Genomic DNA, 22,755 nt, shown 5'->3' on the forward strand with positions numbered 1-22,755 from the left:
GTTCATGTCTCACCTATGTAAATGTCAGACAAACCTGAGAGTTAGGAATTACTCCTTATTTTATGTTTAATAATGAGAACTGAACCCAGTACTCTTGCAGTTAGCTATATCCTCAACCCTTTATAAAATGCTTTGTTTTAAGACAGTGTGTTGCTAAGTTGCTAAACTGCCTATACTGGGCTTGACGTGTGATTTGCTTGTCCCAACTTCTCAGAGTATTGAGATTACAGGCAGTTAGCACTACACCCACTGGGAGTTACTCTTTTATTCTTCTTCATTTTGAGCATTCAGAAAATTTCAAAATAGAGAGATGGTAACACATTGGAAAAAAGAAATACCTATAAGCAGAGGTTATTACATGGGCATAAATACAGAATACTCAAAGTTTATTTAAAGTTAAAATCCACTATTATCAATTAGAAAGGTTCACTGGATATAATTAACATACTGTATTTTAATAATTTTCTGTACAAAAAGATATGCAATTTTAACATTAAAAAACTATGTATTAATATTTAATATTAATTTTAATGGGCACAATTATAAGAATTGGAGAATAATACCAAAAACAAACAAAAAATAAAACCCAAATCCCAAACTCAGCATGTTAAATTTGGAGATCAGAATGTTACAGTTCTAATAAGAACCAAGAGAGATTATGTAAAGGTGCAAATTTCCAATGATGAATGTCATTATATTGTATACCTAAAATGTACCAATGATTAGAATGAATAATTGATAATGTAAAATAGGAAGAAAAGGTCCAAAGGGGTAGGGGTAGTGGGAGGGGCAGGGGAAAGGAAAGAAGGGAAAGGACAAATGATGAGAAATGGAAAAAATGGAAATAAAGTCTTTGTACATAGGGAAGGGTGGAGGAGGTGAAGGGAGGGCTAGGAATGGGGAAAAAATAAGAACCAAGATGCATTATGTAAAGGTACAAGTTCCCAATGAGAAATGTAATTGTGTTGCATACCTAAACTGTACCAATAAAAGAATTTAAGAAAAAATATTAGAATGTTACAATTCCAATTACATATAGCGCTGAAAGGAAAATTACAAATGTAAATTTGCCTGGAAATTAGGCATTCTCAACGTGGTTCAAAAGAATATTTCTTAAATATTACTTCTTTATTGTTTTCACACACTAGTAGTTTGATCATCTGGCCTTTCATTAGGATGAAAACTACAATATCCTGTTCTCAAAACCTTAGGGAAAATTCTTAATTATCACTACCAAAAATGCACAGTTAATTTACAGTAGAAGATTTAGGTATATCTGATGAACTTTGTTTGCTTACCTTTTAACCACTAAGTCATTTTCTAAAACAATAAAGGTTTTCTGCAAATGTAAACAATATACATATAAAAATAAATGCATTTTTCAATTTTTACAAGTATTGAACTTGATTTAGCACTTCACCTCCAGCACTGTGTAACTTCACACTTCCATTTAACTAGATAAGAATCAAATGCCACACTGTATTGCCAAACATCTCACATTCTGATGAAAGGATGACACTTCCTCCCATTGGCAAACTTGCCACCACTGAATGCTATGAAACTTGAAAAGTGTTACTACACATTAGAATTGCATTTTCATTCAAGCAATTTTCTTACAATCCACCAGAAAGATGCAAAAACAGAATTTAAATACAAGTCTACAAAATAATGTGAGCTTTGGTTAAAACATATAATGTGAAGAATCTTCAGTAAAAGAAGAAAGCAATAAATTTACTTTATTTCCATCTAGGGAAAAAGTAGTTAGAATGTAGTAGGCTTTTCCTTTATAGAATTATTTCTAGTTATAAGATACTAGAAATAGTTTTAATTCAGTAGAATGTATCATAAACATGTATTTTTTATCTATCATATCTTAAATAGGCAGGGTAATTTATATCACCCTCCAACAATTACTAGTTTAATATTCATAAATCAATACAATCTCCAACAACACTGAGCTGGAACAAAACTAGCTAAGAGGAATTCAGAAGGCACATACCACACCAAAAGAAAGAGCAAATTTTGCTTATAGAGATCTCAGAACACAGTGATGGTGATTTGCTCATGGCTACTCAGCTTGTCCAGAAAACAAGATTAAATACTAAATCTTTTATTTTCTTAAAACAGTGCTTTACTCTTACTGCTAATAAAAAAAAGACTAAAGAAATTTACCCAGGAAATCTCTCTTTACAACCTTCTCATTCCCTCCATTACACTCTTCCACACTGCATCCCTATAAATTAGTCAGACGTAGATATTATTTGTTTTTGAATAAGTGCTCCAATATATTTCAGCGATGAAGGCTCCACATGTCCTGAGTGCTAACGTAGGAACCTATTCACTTCAAAGCCACTGGAGGTGGCTGACCAAAAAGGTTAACAACACTGGCTCATTTTCAGGGTGAAACAGCACTGCAGTCAATTATTTCCACTTTTCAAAGTAATTTTTACCACTCTCACCTCTGGTTTTAAAATAAATTCTAAAATCTAAGGAGCAAAATACCATGAAGACAATTTCTTGTTAATGCCATTTGCAAAGCAGATAATCATCATTTTAAAATAAAGGTACAATAGCATCTGGGGCATGTGCAGATCTGTCATTAAAGATGCCAAGCTGACTGAAAAGCTGGTCCTTTCCTAAAGTAGATAACCCAGGGAACCTGGAGGATAAATGAGCAACACCTCTAACTACATAGTCAAGAATGCAGCACAGGTCACATTCCTCCTTATTCTACTTTACATTCCTCTAAAACAACTGGAGAGAAAAAAACATTTCAGCGTTCTCCTTAGCCAATATGGTGGCTGCAATACATTTCTCAGCAGGTAAGCAAAGAAGATTTCTCACCACTAAAATAGAGTAGATAGTCATACTAAATTGATAACAAGGTTCAAATGAATGTGCTGCTATAAGTGAGCAGATACATCATGAAGATATGAGAGAATACATGTCTTAATGTCTGCATTTATTAAGAAAGTTTTCATTCTCTGGGTGGAAGAATAGCTGTGAAGTCTGACGTTGCAAAGACAAAATTTTAATGAACAGTATATGCAACAGAAGCAATGCATGATACCCTGTTCTCTTTTATTGTTATGTAGACTAGAGTATTTAGTAGTGCCTGTTTTCATTTAATGTCAAGTCTTTTCTAGGTCAAATAGTAGCTCATCAAAGCTCTGTTTCTTACAGAAGCCTGATAATTCTAATCAAATATAAAGCTTTTAAATTCTAGTACTAATGAAAATGTGAAAGGTTTCCTAAAAGCAAATAAAGTACCACATCCTTTTATTTCTCAAATCAAATTAATGATTTTCCCACATTTGAGCCTCTTTGAAGAAATTAAGAGAAAAAAAAAGTAGAATTGCTCAGTCAGAGATTATGTGTAATTTTATGGCTTTTGATAGATTCAAGTACATGCTTGGGAAATGTTTTACTTCATCAATAACTAAAACTAAATCAAGGTTTGATTATTAGCCTGCCATCAATATGACAGGGCAAATCAGGCAAAAATAAACACAATGCAATACAAAAAAAGTATAAGTATGTCTTGATATATTAAATATTTTTCCTTTGATTATTTTTCTTTATTCCTTTGTTTCTCTGAACCAATTCTTAAATATGTCACCTAGTACCCTGTATTTAGAATATTACTATCTGTCCTAAAGAAATATTATTTAACTTCTGGTAATTTTAAAAGATCGATGTGACTCTTTTCCTTTTCTCTTTTAGTGGATTCTCCTATATATTGGAAAATATCTGCTTCTTTGTTTGGGAAAATTTAGTCTAGCTTTTGGAACTCTGGCCTTTGAAAATAGTATAGAATGAAATAAAGAAGTTGGGGCAACAGATGGCAAATTTAGACAGAGGGAAACAGTAAATTCTTACTATTCTGTCATGGATGGAATAAATGACAATTTCATTCCACTTGATTTCATTATTTCCTGTCTCTCTAGTTTTCACAAGGCTAACTCTTTTCTCCTGGACAAGAAGTAAATAATAGTCATGTAAACAGGTAAAAAAAAAATATTTATTTGTTAATATAAGCATTTCAGTTGGTACTTTAAAAGCTGGTAAAGTTATAACTTTAGTCTATGAACCTAAATTAAAACTGTGGGTTTAATATTTCCTAGAATCCTTACTACTATGTATTTTTTCCAATGCAAAGCTCTGGAGAATCTAATACCTTTGGCAAAATTATCAAGTTTAAAAACTGGTATCTGAGGGCCGGGGATTTAGCTTAGTGGCAACACGCCTGCCTCGTAAGTACAAGGTCCTGAGTTCGATCTTTGGTACTGGGGGAAAAAAATAAAAATAAAAACAAACTAACAAACAAAAAACTAGTATCTGAAAGTAGGTTCTAAAAGGCAAAAATAAGACTAATAATTTTAGAATCAGAAGATAGATTGGGAAGAATGTAATTTTCTGTATCTGCACCTGAAATTAATACTCTTATTTTCCTCCCAATACAAAGTAGAGATTTTTATAGAGAGATTCAGACTAGCAGGACTAGATAATTTATTAAATGTATCATTCAAGGGGAAGTGGAAAGAGTCTTTCAGTAGCAAAGATGAGAACAGTTGAGCACTAGTCTCAGCTATTCTATAAATTCAATAGATGTCTTAAAATAAGTTACTATCTCTCTTTGGGCATCAGTTTCCTCAACTGCAAAATAAAAATATTCCTAACTTCAGTATTTTATATTTCTGTAATATAGATGGATCTAGAAATTTTCTAGCTAGCATAAGTAAAAGAAAATGTTATGAGCATCAATTTAACGATTTGTCTGATTGGTTTGTTTAGAAAAATCACTAGACAGCTGGTATAACCACCCTTAAAGAAAAAATTTAAAAACTTTTTGTTAAAAGTTTCTCTCCTTAACGTAAAGATCATTCTTCAGAACCAGCATTATCTATTTATGGCAAAAGTCCTTTCATTGTCTAACAAGCCTCTTGCTAAGTATCACACAATTTAAATCCATTGACTTCTGTAAGTATTCAAAGATTGATTTGGGAAGTTACAAATAACATGGTTATATAAATTGTATCACTTTATCCTATACCTGGTCCACTGCATTTATTCCTTTTTTAAGTTTCTATAATAACACAGTTACCCAGCTGATATTTTCAAGTCACTAAATGAAGAATTACCAAGCATTTCATTTTTACATGAAATTATTTTTAAAAAGCAAACTAAGCAAAAAAAAAAAAAAGCAAACTAAGCTCCAAATGTACATAGCTATGTACTATGTGTTTACTTGACTACATGTGTGTAGTAATGTATAAGGTCTTTTAGTATTATTTATATGTAAAATCACAGTCTTCCTTTGCATAAATAAGGAGATCGAAAAAGACCAAAAACTAATGGAAGATACTAAATTCTTTGTTTTGGGACATATAAAGAGCATTCTTTGTCCACAAAGTGAATTTATTAGTATAATACTATAAAAATTTTATAGTTTCTTACAAAAGAAAATAAATGCATGAGTTAAAGTGACCTAGAGTGATAATCATTTCCCCCCAGAGGTGGTTCTTGCTATGAATGACTGTTTGTGGGCTCCACAAACTTATATGTAATGTGTTGTGTTTCACCCTATGCATGCTGAACGTTCTTGAAAAGATATGCTATCCAAAAAAGGTAAAGTACAAATAAGAAATCTAAACCTTAGCATAAGTCATTAGCCTGAATCACACAAATAGTCCATGACATTGATAGCACAAGAACCCAAATTCCTAAAATTATCATGCTAATATTCACATGAATTCTAATTCCAGATAAATAGATTGTGTTTCTTAAGCCTGCACTGTTTTGTGAACAGATGTTGCTGCTTTATTTGCTGCAAAAGTAAGGTGAGCTTATAAGACCTTTAAGGACACCATTTCAAATTTAATATTTATTGCTACTAAAATGAGTCACTTAAGACATTTAAGACAAGAATTATTGCCATGAAACCCCTCAAAACAATGCAAAGCTGTGTGATAAATGTGTGATGGCCGGGGATTTAGCTCAGTGGTTCCGCCGCCTGCCTCGAAGCGCAAGGTCCTGAGCTCGATCCCCAGCATGAAAAAATAAATAAATAAAAGCAAATGTGTGATGAAGATTTAATTTCATTCCTATCCATAGCAACCAAAATTAACTAAGTTTAACATTAAACATTTGAACATCTACTGGAATTTAGAATTGGAAAGGTTGTTCATCTAGCATAGCAGACCTGCTCTGAAATACCAGCTTATTGAAATTAGATGCTTTAATATAATTATACACATAAATTAAAATCACTAAAATGTCAGTATTGCACATCAAGCCTGGATAATTCAAGCTTCTTTTCACTAATTATTTCTGCTATGTTTTTTCAAAACAATTCTTGTTAATCTAGAAAGTATAACCAAGATGAACTGGCTATTAAATATGCCTTCAGAGCTAAATCTGTAGGAACATTGCACATTTCCCATCATTTTTTTCTGACTTTCCACAGAAGGGAGAAGAAGAAATTCCAAGGAAAAGAAGAAATATGGACAAGCAAATATGCTTATGGTCATTCAAAGCCAGGTGGTTTAGCATGCTTGATTGCTATTGGTGAGTCAAATAGAAAATGACAGCACCATTTATCATATTATATTATACACAAAATTTTAACAAAGGCAAGGCAAATCAGACTGCTGATTTCAGCGATATGATATATTTGATAGGAATTCATAGATGTGTACTACACAAAATCAATAAAATAAATGCCTTAATTCTTTTTTTTTAAATAAGCCCTGTTCCTTTTTTTTTTTTTTTGGTACTGGGGATCGAACTTGGGCCCTTCCGCTTGAGAGGAAGGCAGTGGAACCACTGAGCTAAATCCCCAGCCCGCCTTAATTCTTAAGGTAGAAAACTGGATTTTTTTTTCCCCCTCTGAGAAAAAAATATAGTCAAGGACCATAACCTCATAGGATCACACAGCATGGTCCCAATGATAACATTAGGCCTAAGAGTACTACAAAAATATTCTTTGTTCTAAGCTTAATTTGAATAATCAATAAAGTATTTGTTTTTGTTGAAAATAAAATAGCATGAGCCTGTTCAGGAATGTGATTACACTTTCAATATCTCCATTATAAGCTCATGTGTGACCAAGGAGAGAGAGCTTATATTTCAGTGCCTGCTGCCAGATATGTTGCTTTTTGGTGCAAATTAAAAGTGCAAATTACAAGAAACACTTTAACAACTTCAATACTAAGACAAACTATACCTTGGGGAAAAAGTGAAAAAGACAAAATGCTAAAAAACGGAAATAAGTCGTTGGCAACCAACAACTTATTTATAAATGATATATATGCGTCATTTTATAATTTATAGTAATATTTCCATTGCTATGCAATAGTAATAGGTTAAATAAATTGAAGATGAAAAGGACTTATTAAATCACTGTGTCTAATGCATGATATGGGAGGGCAGATTTCCCTAGACAGATGAAAGAGAGAGAGAGAGAGGAAGGAAGGAAGGAAGGAAGGAAGAGAGAGAGAGAGAGAGAAAGAAAGAAAGAAAGAAAGAAAGAAAGAAAGAAAGAAAGAAAGAAAGAAAGAAAGAAAGAAAAAGAAGAGAGAGAGAGGGAGGAGGGGGAAGATACTATATCAATACCTACAGAAGGTTCAATCAGCATACACTCTACAGACATCAAGTAGGGGTATTAGCATCAGTAGTGAGGAAGATTAGATATCAATACAAAGTACCCGTATGAATACAGAGTTGTATGCTGCATTTTCAAATACTGAATATATTTGCCTGGAGCATTTCCAAATTAAAGATACTATGCTTATATACAATGTAAAAAATATGAGTTTCAGTGAATTTTTAATTTTGTTCAACCAAAAACAATTTAGAGAGGACCACAGCTATCATTTTCAGAGTAAGCTAGTTCAGCTCCTCACTAGGGAGTTCTTGAATCTGCCATAAAAATCAAGTGTGCATCTAATCATGGTCTTTTAATTTGATCATCAAGAAGTGAATCACCACATCGCATAGTCTTCAAGGCCTCTTTGGTTTCCAGATTAAACATGTAATGTGACCTGTCATCTTACCACATTCTCTGCATTTTCATTTTAAATAATCATAAATAAGAAAAAACAACTGTCTGATTCAGCTGAGTTCTCAGTCTTAAAAATTGCACTTATTCTCTCTTTAGAGTCTTAGTTCAATCAGAATTTTTCAGCTGAAAGATTCTTTATTGTATTCAAATTTTGTCCCATATGAGTTGTTCTGGTTACTCAGCTTATGAAGAGTCTTGGAAATTGAGTTGGGTCCACAGCAGAAAACACCAACTGTTTTCCTGGAAAGAGAGCAAAAGAAGTGAGAAATCAGCAGGAAAATTAGGTAGAGCATAACAAAAGGAATGTTTTGTATGTATGAGTTTAAGATACTAACGAAGTTAATTTTTGTTACTTTGAATAAAGAACCCAATTTTCCAATTATTTCCAAATGTAAATAACCACCAGGAAAAAATGTTGTATTCATATCATGCTCTTCATATTAGAATTCAGAATAAAATTTTAAATATAACTCTAAGTACAAATTTTCTCATGGTCAGACAGAGACTGAGGAGTGTGCTTCAGTTTTTTTCTCATTACATGTTATTGGTAAGGCCAGAAACCATATAAAGAGAAACAAGTGATAGAGGCTAATTGATAAACACACTTGACACTATGTCAATTTTTCTTTCATTAGACACTCAACACATATTTTTTCTTAACTTTCCTCAAGGATTTACGTGAGCAATAATCAAAATGAGGTGAGAGAGAAAATACATCATAATTCGGAAGGATAATTTTAAATGACTAATTTATATTCATAAGGAAGTATAACATTAATCTGGAGACATTTACCTTCTTCTGTATGCACTGTAATAACTGTAACAAATGCCAAGCCAATTTTATTATTCTTTAACATAAAATTTTAGTAGTCAAATAACACATATCCCTAACAAATAGACTTAATAATTCTCAAGAATTAATAGTATTTCAAGCTGATCTTCCTCCAGAGTCTATTGATTTGCATTAGCTTCTTCCTATAATATCAAAATGATTAACATTTTCTTAGACAAATACAACATGTACTCACTGAAAATAATTGGTGCTGGGGAGAAAAGACAATGACTCCATTTAAATGCATATGAAAACTTTATATTAAATACTGAAAATATGTTTTCACCTTAAAAAATGAAACAGAAACTATGAAAACAATTTCTACTTATAGCCATGATGAGCAAATATTTATATTCTGCATTAAAAAAAACTAGACAAAGGGCTTGGGATGTTGTTAAGTGGTAGAGCATTTGCTTAGCATGCACAAGGGCCTGGGTTTCATTCCTAGAATGGCAAAAGAAAAACAAACAACAAGCATCACACTCCTAGAAAAAAACCTACATGAAACAAGTATTTTCAGACACTGGGGAAGAGACACCACATAACCATGACCACTGAGGTGGAGTATGGAGGGTTAAATCTCTACTCATGGCCTAGAGAAAATCTCCACACTACAGCATAGACAGGGAAAACCCAAGGACTTTCATTAAATTGAACAAAGAATGGAGTTCATAGGTTCACGGAGGCCAAAATAGCTAGAATCTGTGCGGCAGAACATGAAAGAGAAAGGGGAGCCATTGAAAGGAAGTCAAGAGTCCTGTGGAGGCTAGTCTTTGACTGAATATTGATCTGTTCATGGGTAAGAAGAGACAACATGAATTTGGCTACAGAACTACAAGGCTTGTACATGCACAGAACAAAGGTCATATGAAGAGGCAGCAAGAGGGCAGCCACCTACAAGATATAGAGCCCTCAGAGGAAACCATCTCCCTAGCACCTTGATCTTTAATTTCCACCCTAGAAGGTATAGGTAAAGTTGTATTTAGAAGGAAATTTATAGTAGTAACTATTTTTATTAGAAATGAGAGGTCTGAAGCCCATGATCTATGGTCTACCCTTAAGAAACAAATTAAAGTGTTAATTTAATTCAAAAAGAGCAGAAGAAATAAGTATGAAAATTAATGACTTTATATTTAATAAAACTTGGATTGCTGTTAAAACCATAGTGTGGTTTTCATTAAGATGAAGAAAGAGTAATTTTCTTTGTATACATTCTGTTACACTACCTAATTGCAATAAGGTGTCCTTATTTTCTTTGACAGGGTAATTTACAGTTATATTTTTTAGTTTATTTTTTAAGTTTTTCAGATTTCCTAAAAATCTTCTTTTAAATACTAGATAATTAAGTCATTATTTGTGAAACATTTGTGATGAGTTTTTCACATTTTCTTTTCAATTGTTTATATTTTTTTCTGTGATTTGATGAGTTCCTAAATGTCACTTTCACTAACATAATTAAATCCTACAACATCTTTAATATCTACAATTAATCTTTGCAATCCATTTGCACCATCTTTGCACTAGATTACTGCAGTCCAAGGATGATCTAGAAATTTATCTACAAAACTTCAATAAGAATGATGGAGAGAGATTCAAATATGAAGTGGAGAATGTTGTTGAATAGTAAATACTATAAATTAGTTTTATAAATGTGCAATATACTTGTGTATAATTTTCCTACTATGTCAATACTTGCATTTCCACATAGATTTGAAAATGTGAGATTTCATACAATGAGAACTTCTTTGCCCCAAAGAGAATATCACTCCTTGTATTACTGAGCCAGAAAGTTTTGAGTAACTTGTCCCAAGCTCAGGAGCAAATGTGAAGGGTCAAATCTCAATTTCCTTAACTTGTATTGATTTCAAAACACTTTGAGGCAACAAAATAAAGACAGTTTCAAACATTTTACCAAAGTTAATCTTTTCTTCCTTTGCATAATGCACACGTTCAACAGCTTAAAATATGATGCATACTATAATTACAAACAATAGAAAATTAAATTTGGGTTAGATATAAATAATTTTTGGGCAGGTTATTAAATACTAAGTGGTTTACAAAGCAAGAGTATATTTTTGAAAAATTAGTTATTAGTGCTTTTACTGTATTATAGTTAATATTCTGCAGCAATATAGTGAATGAGTTTCTTATAATGAGAGTTTCTTATAATGCCTTACTGCCAACCCCATCTTCCAAGACAGACACGAAAAATAAGATTAGCGATCTTTCTATGCCCTGCTATAAAACTCATATTGTACCTCCACTCAGGACATTTAGATTCAAGTCTGAATTCTGATGCATTAACTATAGCTTTCAATAACTCATTATCTTTTGGGGGTTCCACTTTCATTTGTAAAACAATGATGAAGGCAAGGTCACTTCAAAAGTTCTTTCACTTTCCATCATCATATAATGTCATCACGTAATTCATTTTCTGAGTTTAATACAAAAGGAAGGAATCACTTTTGTATACATGTAGAAAGTAAATTAACTTGTCTTTTTGGTTTGGATAGGGAAGTATTTAAGTGTACATATATTTTGAGCCAGTAATTCCATTGTAAGTTTCGAATCTACTATAATACTCTTATAGGAGAAAATCTATACAAAGATAGTGATTTTAGCACTGTTTATAAGTGTAAAGAACAAAAGGTAACCTAAAATCCATAGTTAAAGTAGCAATGGTCAGATTATTCATATTTTATACTATTGTGAGATAAAATTACATGGAACTTATCCATGATCAATATATACAGGTATCATTTAAAAGTAAGTCAAAGAATTGTAAACTGTAGATTCATTTAATTTTTTGTTCAAAAACTACAAGGTTTATATTTTTCAGATATATGTACCTATACATACACATATATGTATATAAACATACAAATCTTTACAAATAGGAATATATATTTACACATTTCTGTAAGAATACGTTATCATGAATTACCAGTTGCTTCTTTTGGACCCAGCACTCTTTAATTTAAATTTGTACTGTACGTAGTATACTAAATAAATGCCTACAGATTTAATAGTCACTTTCTTAAGATTAAGAATTGATGCCCAGCATACAGTATTTAAAAAGTTTAATTTATATGCCTCTCATCCTTATGTTTATCTCTATACGGTCTTTCAGCAATTTATGTGCATGAAGTTAGTCAAAATATTATATCATAGATGTAACTTTCTATTCATATCATACTTATTGTCCAATTAATGAAGCCTTAAGATATTGATCTATTCTTTTCCTAAGTATCTTATTCCTTCAAAAATAATGGACTTCAGGTGCTTATCCTAGAACAAATACACATAATGAAGAACTGTGCAAAATTTCAACAATAGATGGTGCACATTTACTCTTCTTAACTAGCTTTGTTGTTTGAAGAAAAAACAAACAAGCATGTAAAGTCATTCTAAAACATGATCCCTATAACAAATGAGAATTCTTACAAACTGACAAAAAACAATAATCCCAATCTCAATTCCTATAAGTGATTCTCTACCGTCTGGGCTTTGGTTTCAAAATTGAACAGTCTTGCCAAAGTTTTCTGCAATGTTCTATGAAGACCAATAAAAGAACGCTTATCAGAGGTCATTAAATGCCATTAAGAGGAACATGTTGGTGCTGCATAGCAAGAGTCAAATGAGCATGAAAGGATTATCCACCATAGGTACATGATACTGGAGAACGATGGGAAAAGAATTTAGTCAAAATTGGGTTTGCACTGTTTACTCTCTACAATTCACCTTCACTAGCACCCTGAATGTTACAGAAGATCTCTGCTTTGTAAATACTCCTTCTCTTCATCACAAAAAAGTTCATAAGAAGAGAATGCTATAGAAGTGGTTTCAAACACAGCTGCAAGTAAATGTAACTTTAATTCTTTTAAAATTTTTCATCTTGAACTTCACTTAACAACTTCTAAAACAAAATCTTTGAAGGTGGACCCAGAGGCCATCTTGAAACTGATCCTTTCGGTGTAAAAAAAATTTTTTTTCAATCCAAGAATTTAGGATTCAACACTTTCCATTTAATGTGCTGGCATGTGCATTTACAGTCAACCATCCTTTGATGTTTATTAAAATATATTTTAAAAATTGTGAATTGTTCACTACATTCATATGCTGCATATTCACATTTCATTCAAGAACGGATCACATATATGATGGTGGTCCTGTCTGATTATATTACTGCACTCACTGCCAGTCGCATAAAAGTATAGCACATACAATTTTGTTTGGTACATAGTATGTGGTAAGGATAATAAACAACTAAGTTAGTGGGTTAAGTATTTGCTATATTATACTTTTTGTTATTTTTAAATGTCCTATATATTAAAAAAAGTTTAGCATAACACAGTATGCTGCATTACACCACCATTCACAGATCTCCTGTTTACTGTGAATCTTATTTGCATCCTTATATCTTGATGTTGATTTAATCTAGTGTTGCTTGTTCAGCAAACAACAATAACTGCCAGAAGCAATAAGCTATTCTATATGTGTATATAATTAGGTACATACATAAATATTGATACTATATGTACAATATACTATACAGTATAGATATATAGTAGGCTATACCATTAGTTTTGGGTAAGTCTGTTCTGTGATGTTTACACAACAATGAAATTGCCTAATGATATACTTCTCAGAACATGTTTATGACATCAAGTGAAGGTATATACTAATTATCATGGTAATTCAAGTCAAAAGAAAAACAACCCGCGGGCTTTATGTTCACAGGTGAAATCATGTATGTGTATTCTTGTCACAGGATGATTAATTTACCAATATAAGTATGATCAGTTCAAATGTAAAAATACATTGAATATTGATAGACTTCTCTGGATTAATAGAATAGAAATACAAGTTCAAAAGAAAAAAATATGATGTACAATTTCCAAGTGCTAATGAGGAACCTATTTGTGCATCTTTACAATAAATGATGTTGATAACAAGTATGATATTTATATTCCAGGTACTATGTTTAAAGGAATTACTTTGACTGTAAAATACCAATATCTACAATATATTTGAAATATTTGCAACCATTTAAACTTATGATGAAACTATTTACATGTAAACTTAAAAAGCTGTGATGGGCATACAGTTTCCAAAATCCTTTTAGAATTCTTTTATATCACTGCTCTGAACTACGAAAATTTTACAGGAGATGAATGGGTTGGCCAGTGTGTGTCATAAAATAAATGCTTTTGCTTAAACAGTAATTTATTCAGATCATAAATGTGTAGTCCATAATGCTAAGCTTCTTGATATAGTTTCCAAGAAAAAAAATTATGTTTGGAAATATTTCTGCTTTTGAGACTTCATTTTACAGTGAAAAGATTTTTTCATTAATATATCATGATAATAAGGTGTGAATATTTAATTTTTAAATATATACACTGTTATATGTATAAGTGAGTTTGCCTTTTTGCCAATATGATTTTGAAGAGCTTTTCCGTAATTACCTAATATATGCTGTAGGAATCAATAACTATTTTAAATGAGTCTACCTAAATTGAAAAGTAAGAGTCTCATTCATAAAAATTTTACTATTTCTAAGGCAAATTTTAATTATTTGGCATTATACATATGTAGGGCAATATCTTGCTTTTTCTTTTGATTATAAGAGAGTATTTAAATGACTTTGTAATTTGTAAGTTTATTGCTAATTCATCTTTAAACACTGCATGTGTTGATTTTGTAATATTTTAATTTGATCATTAGCCACATGTCAAGTATTTTTGAACCATAGTACTTACCCTCTGTTACATTTTGCTATTTCCTCAAACAGAAGTCTCCACTGAGGACGTCCAACACATAGTCTTGAATTCAATGCATGATATTTTTCTCCAATTATCTTCTGCCAAAATGAAAATACTATGTTTTATATGATTCAAATTTGGATACACAACTCATTTCTCTAACATCAGTTTTGTTGGTGCTATATCTTCCTATCAAATTGCTGTGATAGAATTACCAAATGGAAACCTATTAAGAAGAATAATTTCAAAGCATTGTTTCCTTCTTTTCCTTGAAAATCCATTATCTTCTTGAATGCCAGTTTTAGAAATGGCTGATTTTCCTAGACTTTATTTATTTAATTTTTTTGGTACTGGGGATCAACTCAAGACCTTGCACTTTTGAGGTAGGCAGCAGAACCACTGAGCTAAATCCCCAACCCCCTTTCCTAGACTTTAGTTAGTTGCTTTATTTAAAACAAAACAAACAAACAAAAAAACCCCTGCAATGTATGATGGAGGATGCTTTCTACTTGGTCGCTCATTCTCAAAAGGCTCAGCACATAAACTTCACTGAAGTATTTTTGCACACAAATTACAGTTGTCATATTTGACTTATTATACCAGTAAATTACTACAAATTATTATCATAAATTTGGGGAAACAATCCTGAAGAAGACAGCCTGAGACAGCAGAGTTCCAAATCTGTTTGAGTCCATCAACAAATAACAGTTAATGGTCAAGTGTTTGCAATTACTAGAACATTAGATTGAAATCCACAATTCAAAAATGCAAGCAGACGAGGGGAGAGAGTTTCAGGCAGATAAGCTGAGTATCAAATATAATTTTACTCTGTAATTTAATTATAATTATACCATGAGGAAAAATGGTACTGACTTGCTTCATGAGTGTGGAAAAATGAAATAGTTTTTAACATTGCAAATAAGGTAGAAATCTGACTTGTTTAGAAGTAACTGACAAGCATTCATATTTTTATTCAAAACATTGTGAAAATGTATGATGGAAAATCCTATTATAAAATCTGGAAAGCATACACACCCAGATTTATCACTTTCCACAGCTCTTTAATATTGTCTCTAAATAGTTTCTTCATCTGCAAAATGGGGATAGTAATATTAACTGTTCAAATCTGTTGTGATTATACCACAAGGTAATGCACGTGAAATTTGTACCGAGTCTAGCAGAGTAAAATAAGTAATACATGATGGCTATTAATTTTTCTAGGAATTAACTATACTTAATTGTACATGACTCATCTCTCTCCAAATTTAACCTCTTACAGATGAAAAACATCACAAGGTTGTGATGATCTCCACAGGCAATAAACTTGAAGCGATAGTGAAGAGTGAATAGAGGGACTGCAAAGGTCTGCTCCAGACTGTGCTGAGGAGGACAATTGAAAGGCAGAATAAGTTTGACTTCAAGGACAAGCCAGGAGTTTGCTGAATGGATTCCAAAGGAGGCTTTCCTCAAGGAAACTCCTGCACAAACCACCTGCAGAGCTTTTCTTCTAGCGCAGCTCCTACAGAAAATCTTCTGTTATCATGAGGCTTGTTTAATTAACAATAACATCCAACACATACCTGTATCCCATCTGTTTGACTGAGGTACAGCTGGATATTGACATAGTCAGGTCTGTTCTCTTGCCAAAACTGAGAAGACATTAAAATGAATAAACTTATTAAAATTCTTTCTATATACCCAGGTTTTCTTCTTTTCTAACACATGTGATTCTATAATTTAACACATAAATTTGCTTACAGTGAACATTTAAAGCCAATGAAATGTATGTGTATATTTATGTATGTATATAGTATATGAATGTATATAATATGTATATAGACCAAGGACAAATTTAAACATTGATAACTTGTCCTACCTTGCTGACAAAAATTACTTACAATGATGGTGATGGATATAAATTTCTATCTTTATTGATACAGAAGTTATCATACTAATATTCACCTAAGTCCTTTCTAAATGTTCATATTTTATTCCATAAGGATCTCTAAATTTCAATTCAGGAGTAGATTACTCATCAAGAACATAAGTTTCTTTTTAAAAAGACAACACTGATATAGGATACAAATTCTAAAATTCCAAAACAGAACAAAAATAAAAATAAATACTATACATTTTTTTCTTATTCCTGATTTCTACTCATTCAACACTGATTTTCTTATGTAAAAATGTATGAGGCAAGAAATATACCTGCACAAATGAGCAACTTGGAAAAAATGTCAAACAATTTTCCATTTCTTCCTTCCTTTCTAGCAACCACCATTCTACCTTAAGTCACTGTGAGTTACATTTCCATAGGTGCCACATAAATAGGGATCATGTAATACTTTCCTTTTGTGTCAGCTTAACTCACTTGGCCTAATGTCTCCAAGATTCATCCATGTGGTAGGATGTGTCAGAATGTTTTTTTTTTAAGGCTAAATAATATTCTATGCTGTGCACATACCAAATTGTGTTTATCCATTCATCAGTTGATAGACAATTAGATTGTTTTCATTCTTGGTTACTGTGTAACCACCTTCCATAGACATCAATGTACAAGTATCTATTAAATTCCTTGCTTTTGACTATTCTAGGTATATGTCCCCAAACCATTTTTTTCTTTTACATAAAATCCAAAGGCCTTCTGTAATCTACTTTTCCCTGGAAAAGCACTCACACGCCGCCTCTCTAATTGCCCTTCTACTGTTCTTGCCTTTGCTCATTCTGCTTCATCTGCACAGACCTCCTTTCTCTTCCTTCAACATATCACACTCACTACTGCACCAGGGCTCTGTCCTGTGAAGTAGTTTCCTCTGCCTTGAATTTGACCCCCAAGGTACTTGACTTCTCTGCTTGTTCTCTCAAGTCTCTGTTTAAACAGTATTTCGTTTGGTGATCATTCCTGAACTCATGACATAAATGAACTTGCCTTCTACTGGTAGTACTGCTTTGCCCCTGCTTGCCTTTTCTTCTTTGTCCTACTCAAAATGTTAGAATCTGATACCTTGTGTATTTATTGGCTCGTTGCCTACCTCTCCCACTTATAACACTCAAGAGATCACAGACTTGGTTTTATTTTGCAACACGATGTATCTCCAGCTTGTAAAACAGTTCCTGATTCACAGCAGGCTATTAACAAATACTTGTTGAATGATAGCACCACTGACTGAATGAATTCCTGTACAAAGGGGCCTGTGCAATGATTCACTTCAGCAGTTTTGTAGTAAGGAAATATCCACTGTGAAGGAATTGCTAAATAAACTCGATATACCTGTATAATGAAATTTTCTACTGCAGTAAAAAGAATGAGCTAGCTCTATGTTTGCTAACACAAAAAATTTCAAGACATAGCAATACATTTATGAAAAGTAATTTGAAGAAAAAGTAAATAGCATAATAGGACACTCATAAGACAACTGGTTACACAGACTTGGTAGGAATATTAAGAGAGATTTTAATTTGAATTGCTTGTGGTATTTGTGGCAAAAATCAGTATGTACATTACTTGCACAATTTGAATATAATAAAGATAACTAAATTAAATGTTACAGGGATTTTTGAGTTGCTATAGTGTTTCAAGAAGTCTAATGATAGTTTATTGATTATATTAAATGCTAAATGAGTATTTTTATGTTAAAGTATATTAAATACACACATACAAATATACATATAAAGATATGTAAGCCTAATTATTAACCAATTTAATCTCATTTTCTAGATTTATGAGAATTTTTATTCTCAAACAAGAATATATTGCTTTTGTAATATAAAATAAAATAATTATTTTTAAATAAAAGTTGCAAAAATAAAATAAGTCTTAATATTACCTTGTCATAAAACATACAGAGTAAATCTGCAAACCAATGGAAGGATTGAATGTCTCTACACACCCAAATAAAGTACAGTCTTCTAAGCTTGTATGGTTTCCAGTCATCTCTTAAAAATTAAAATAACATGGTAGTGATTAGCATTATAAAAAAGTTACAGAGTTCCTATATTCTTGAAGATTTACTTTTCATTAAGGTAACCAGTAGAACAACTAGTCACATTCTGGTACTTGATATAGTACTTATTATTCTCAAATAAATGCAATATGCAATATACTAATTCAAAGGCATGGTATACATTATTAAGTGTTTTACTTCTGAATGCTACATGAATATCACCCATTTTCATCTGAAGACCATAAACTGAACTTTTGAATCAGAATAACCTTGGGCCTCGCATCTCAGAAAAAAAAGTTTTCTATTTTCAATAAATTCTACCACTGAGCAGGGATCCAAAGGTCATTTGGTCTTGTCCTTACTTTGAGGCAAAATGAACGAAAATCATTCCAGAAGCTTGGTTGTTTACCCCCTTTTTAATAATCATTAAAGAAAAGATTTCACAACCACCTAATATGTAATGCATTCCAGACACTCTTAATTCCAAGTCTGGTTTCCTATTTATAACTGAATAGACTTGAGGTTAAGAAAATGTTCTTCTTTTTTCATAACATTAGATGGCTAAATAACTTGCAATGTGTTGTCAGAAAAAAATGATTTCTGGCTTGGAATACAGTTATTTTTGTAAGAACCTTCAGAAAGTCTTGAAATCACTCTAGTATTGAAAAGTGAAATAAAATGTCATTAATACACATTGCTTCAACTTCTTTTTTGATAATCTATAAACATATTTCAATACAAATTGTGTTTATTCCATTCACATGAAAAGGAATAGATTAGAGAGCAACTTTTTGCTGTCAGTGTGTTTGTATTTTTAAGACAATCCATCAACTATTTGCTTATTATCCTGGAACTAAAGTACCATAAGAGTGTTTCCTAGTTAGGTAGTGTCACCTTTGAAATTTCTTCATTCTGTTGTAAAATTGCTAAGTAATAAACAAGGAATGATGTATTTATCTGCCATCTTCTCAAAAGCTTTGCCTGAACATGTGTCTACAATACCAATCCTTTATTTCTGTATCCTATTAATCTGTCTTCTTTTCCTCATAGTTCTAATATTTTCTGAAATAATTATCTTTATGAATTCTTCACTGCTTTATTTTTTACTTGCCAAATTTGAATGTAAGCTTTTTAAAATGACATACAGCAGGGTGTTGAGTATTGACGCAAATGGAGTTACTCCGATGCCTCCAGCCACACAGAGGCTGACCTCATAGTTGAGTGATTCCTCAAATGGACTTCCAAATGGACCATCGATGTATACCCTGTAGAGAAGGCAGACAAAGATTGGAAGACTCAAAATAAGTTAACTTAATTTTAGATAGTATATATCAAATACAATGAATCCAATTTCTAAGTATTGTGGTGGTTCAGGCTTTATTTTATTTTTTCTTACAGTGATAAGCCTAAAGAAATAAGAAATGTTACTGTATCAAAACAAGCACACACGTTTGTCAGCATACCTTTTCTGAAAGAAATTTTAATTAAAGTGTTGGGAAATAGAAATAGAATCACACTGGATAGGTAGGTAGGGACTGGTTAAAACTCTGATTATAGGGGCTGGGGCTTTAGCTCAGTGGTTCTGGTGCTGCCTTGCAAGCATAAGGTTCCAAGTTCAATCCCCGGTACCAAAAAAAAAAAAACAAAAAAAACTCTGATTATATTGTATTAGTGTAATTGACCTATTAAAATGCTCACCAATTTACTATGTTTAATTGAATGGTATTCCCTTCAATGGCAAGGTGTGTAGCAGAATTATTTCCTTACACATTTATTATGGGAACAGAAAAATAATAGGAAGAAAGAAAGTGATCTAACACTCTCTTCCCCTTGTCCCAGTTAGGTTTATAAGTATAGAAACAGCTGAAGAACAAAAAAAGTTAAGCTGTACTTACTCTACATATATTCAACATATGTGACATTTCTTTTATTTCTTTTTATACATTTTTATACATGATAAGAAAGCTCTCTACCCCAGAACTACATCCTTACCCCTTTTTAAATTTTATTTTGAGATAGAGTTTCATTAAATTGCTCAAGCTGGCTTTGAACCCATGGTCTTCCTGCCTCAGATTCTCAGGTAGGTGGGATTATAGCTATATACCAACGTATTTGGCTTGAAACTTTTCTTATGCAACAGAAATTGCTAACTGCTCACTTAATAGTCATCGTCCCTTTTCTTAGTAATACAACACTAATTTTATTCAGGAAAGCAAAGTGTCCAGCCAAAACATTCCATATCTTAGATTCCATTCATGTCTTTGGGCTATGTCTATGTTCGGGCCAATGTGATATAAATGGAAGTGCAATTGGAAAAACTGGATAGGTACTTTGGAATAAGCACTCTGAGATAAAAGTTGTATCTCCTTATTCCTCTATATATTTTCCTCCCTAGTGCCTGGGATATTGACTTTATTATGGTCTACCTTTGATGACTGTGGAATCATCATATGGACCACTTAGTTCCAGACATAAAAATCAATCCTTAATGTATAGAAGACACTGCCATTTTACTGTTTGATATCCATTATAAAAATAACTTTATTAAAAATTAGTGACATTTCAGAAAACTACACTTGTGTAGTAAGTCTTACAATATGCATGTTCTTCATGGTTAGGAGCCATTAGTAGATCAGTTAAGATTATGCATCTGTGGGCTTAGTATTTGATGACTGGTAAATGTTTTTTAAATGAATTAACAAATGGACATTCCTTTGGAATCTGACATTTAGTCTGTGTAACTATCAGTTGTTGGCAAATCTAATTTTCTCTCATTGACTCTGGAGGGTACACTTCACAGGCTTTTGAAATTTACATTGGTTCATATGTCTGGTTCCCACCATTGGGCTGTCACTTCCAGAATGGGGTAGGGAAAAGTTATTTTCCTTCCATGGGGAGCAAAAGCTGTGAGCTGAACCAGAAAAAAGGAACACTGAATCCTTGAAGCATTCTTACTTGAAGGACACTGTCCTAGGGATCCACCAGACTCACAGATAACACAGCATGAGCAAGGAATATATCTGCTTATTGTTTCATCACATTTTCAGGGATGTTCCAAAGTTAATGAGTTACTGAAGCAGAATTTAGTCTATCATGATTAATACATGTACATTGCATATTTAAGTCTTACAGAGAAACCTGCAAGGGTGTTAAAGTAGTATATATACTAGAACAATATAGTCCTTTCTTTTTTTTTTTTTTTTTTTTGGTACTGGGGATCGAACTCCGGTCCTTGCACTTGCACAGCAGGCGGCAAAACCACTGAGCTAAATCCTCGGCCCAAAATATAGTTCTTTTACTTCAAGGAACAAAAACTGAAGCTGATATGTTTAATGTAATGATGCAAACACAGCAGAAATTCAGTAAGTACTCATAGACCATACAATTACAAAATGTACAATTCTTATTGCATACATTTAATTCACATTTTAAAGCTCACTCATTTAAACATATACTTTGGGCCAGTTATTTGTGTGATACTATTTTCGATTCAAGAATAAAAATGACATCATATATGCCATAAAGAATTTTTATTGTGAGTTTGAACTACAGGCCAGTCTCTTTAATAAACACAGATGCAAAAGTTCTCCATAAGATACTTGCAAGCAGAATGTAGCAAATCATCAAAAAAGTCACACATCATGACCAAGGAGGATTCATTCCAGAGATGCAGGGATGGTTGAACATACACAAAGCAATAAATGCAATACACCACATAAGCATGCATGTTTATCTGAAAATCACACTAAATGGGTTAAAAGAAAAATGAGTTACATCAATGCATTGATCTTTTAAAAGATGAAATCTTAAAAATTTCATTGATAAAATCGATACATTATTGACCAACAAAAAATGAGAAAAGAAATGAAAACCATCTCTTTCTTACTTCTCCGCTTTCCAACAAACACCCTCCCCATTCCCTCCACAGATTTTCTTTGGTTTAAAATAATTTGGATTTGAAGACTAGAACTTGAAGTTTTAATCATTTACAGAAATGGGGTCACAGACAAGTTACTTGTCCTCTCTAAACTTTTCCTTCATCTTTATCAGGGTCAACAAGACATATTGATGCAAAAAACTCCTGCTAAGAATTATGGAGTCATATAAATATCATGATGTGACTGAATGGCTATAGTGCCCCCTCAAGCCAGG

At 32.2% G+C, this 22,755-nt stretch overlaps 1 protein-coding gene across 5 annotated transcripts in view; it reads right to left on the reverse strand.

The window, feature by feature from the left end:
- Window positions 1–250: 250 nt before the first annotated feature.
- Nox4 (NADPH oxidase 4) overlaps window positions 251–22,755 on the reverse strand; it is a 158,478-nt gene continuing 135,973 nt past the window's right edge. For all 5 annotated transcript variants that reach the window (XM_004868204.3, XM_021247197.2, XM_021247199.2 and 2 more), the window contains 5 exons: window positions 19,749–19,868; window positions 18,487–18,595; window positions 16,240–16,308; window positions 14,657–14,757; window positions 251–8,302 (listed from right to left, as the gene is read on the reverse strand). In XM_004868204.3, the coding sequence (XP_004868261.1) occupies window positions 8,182–8,302; window positions 14,657–14,757; window positions 16,240–16,308; window positions 18,487–18,595; window positions 19,749–19,868 (520 nt within the window). In that variant the 3' untranslated portion in view covers window positions 251–8,181. The remainder of the gene's footprint in view (window positions 8,303–14,656; window positions 14,758–16,239; window positions 16,309–18,486; window positions 18,596–19,748; window positions 19,869–22,755) is intronic.

The sequence above is a fragment of the Heterocephalus glaber genome, unplaced genomic scaffold (genome assembly GCF_053883595.1).
Source record: "Heterocephalus glaber isolate CG9 unplaced genomic scaffold, H.glaber_assembly_v1.0 deba00001429, whole genome shotgun sequence".
Lineage (NCBI taxonomy): Eukaryota > Metazoa > Chordata > Mammalia > Rodentia > Bathyergidae > Heterocephalus > Heterocephalus glaber.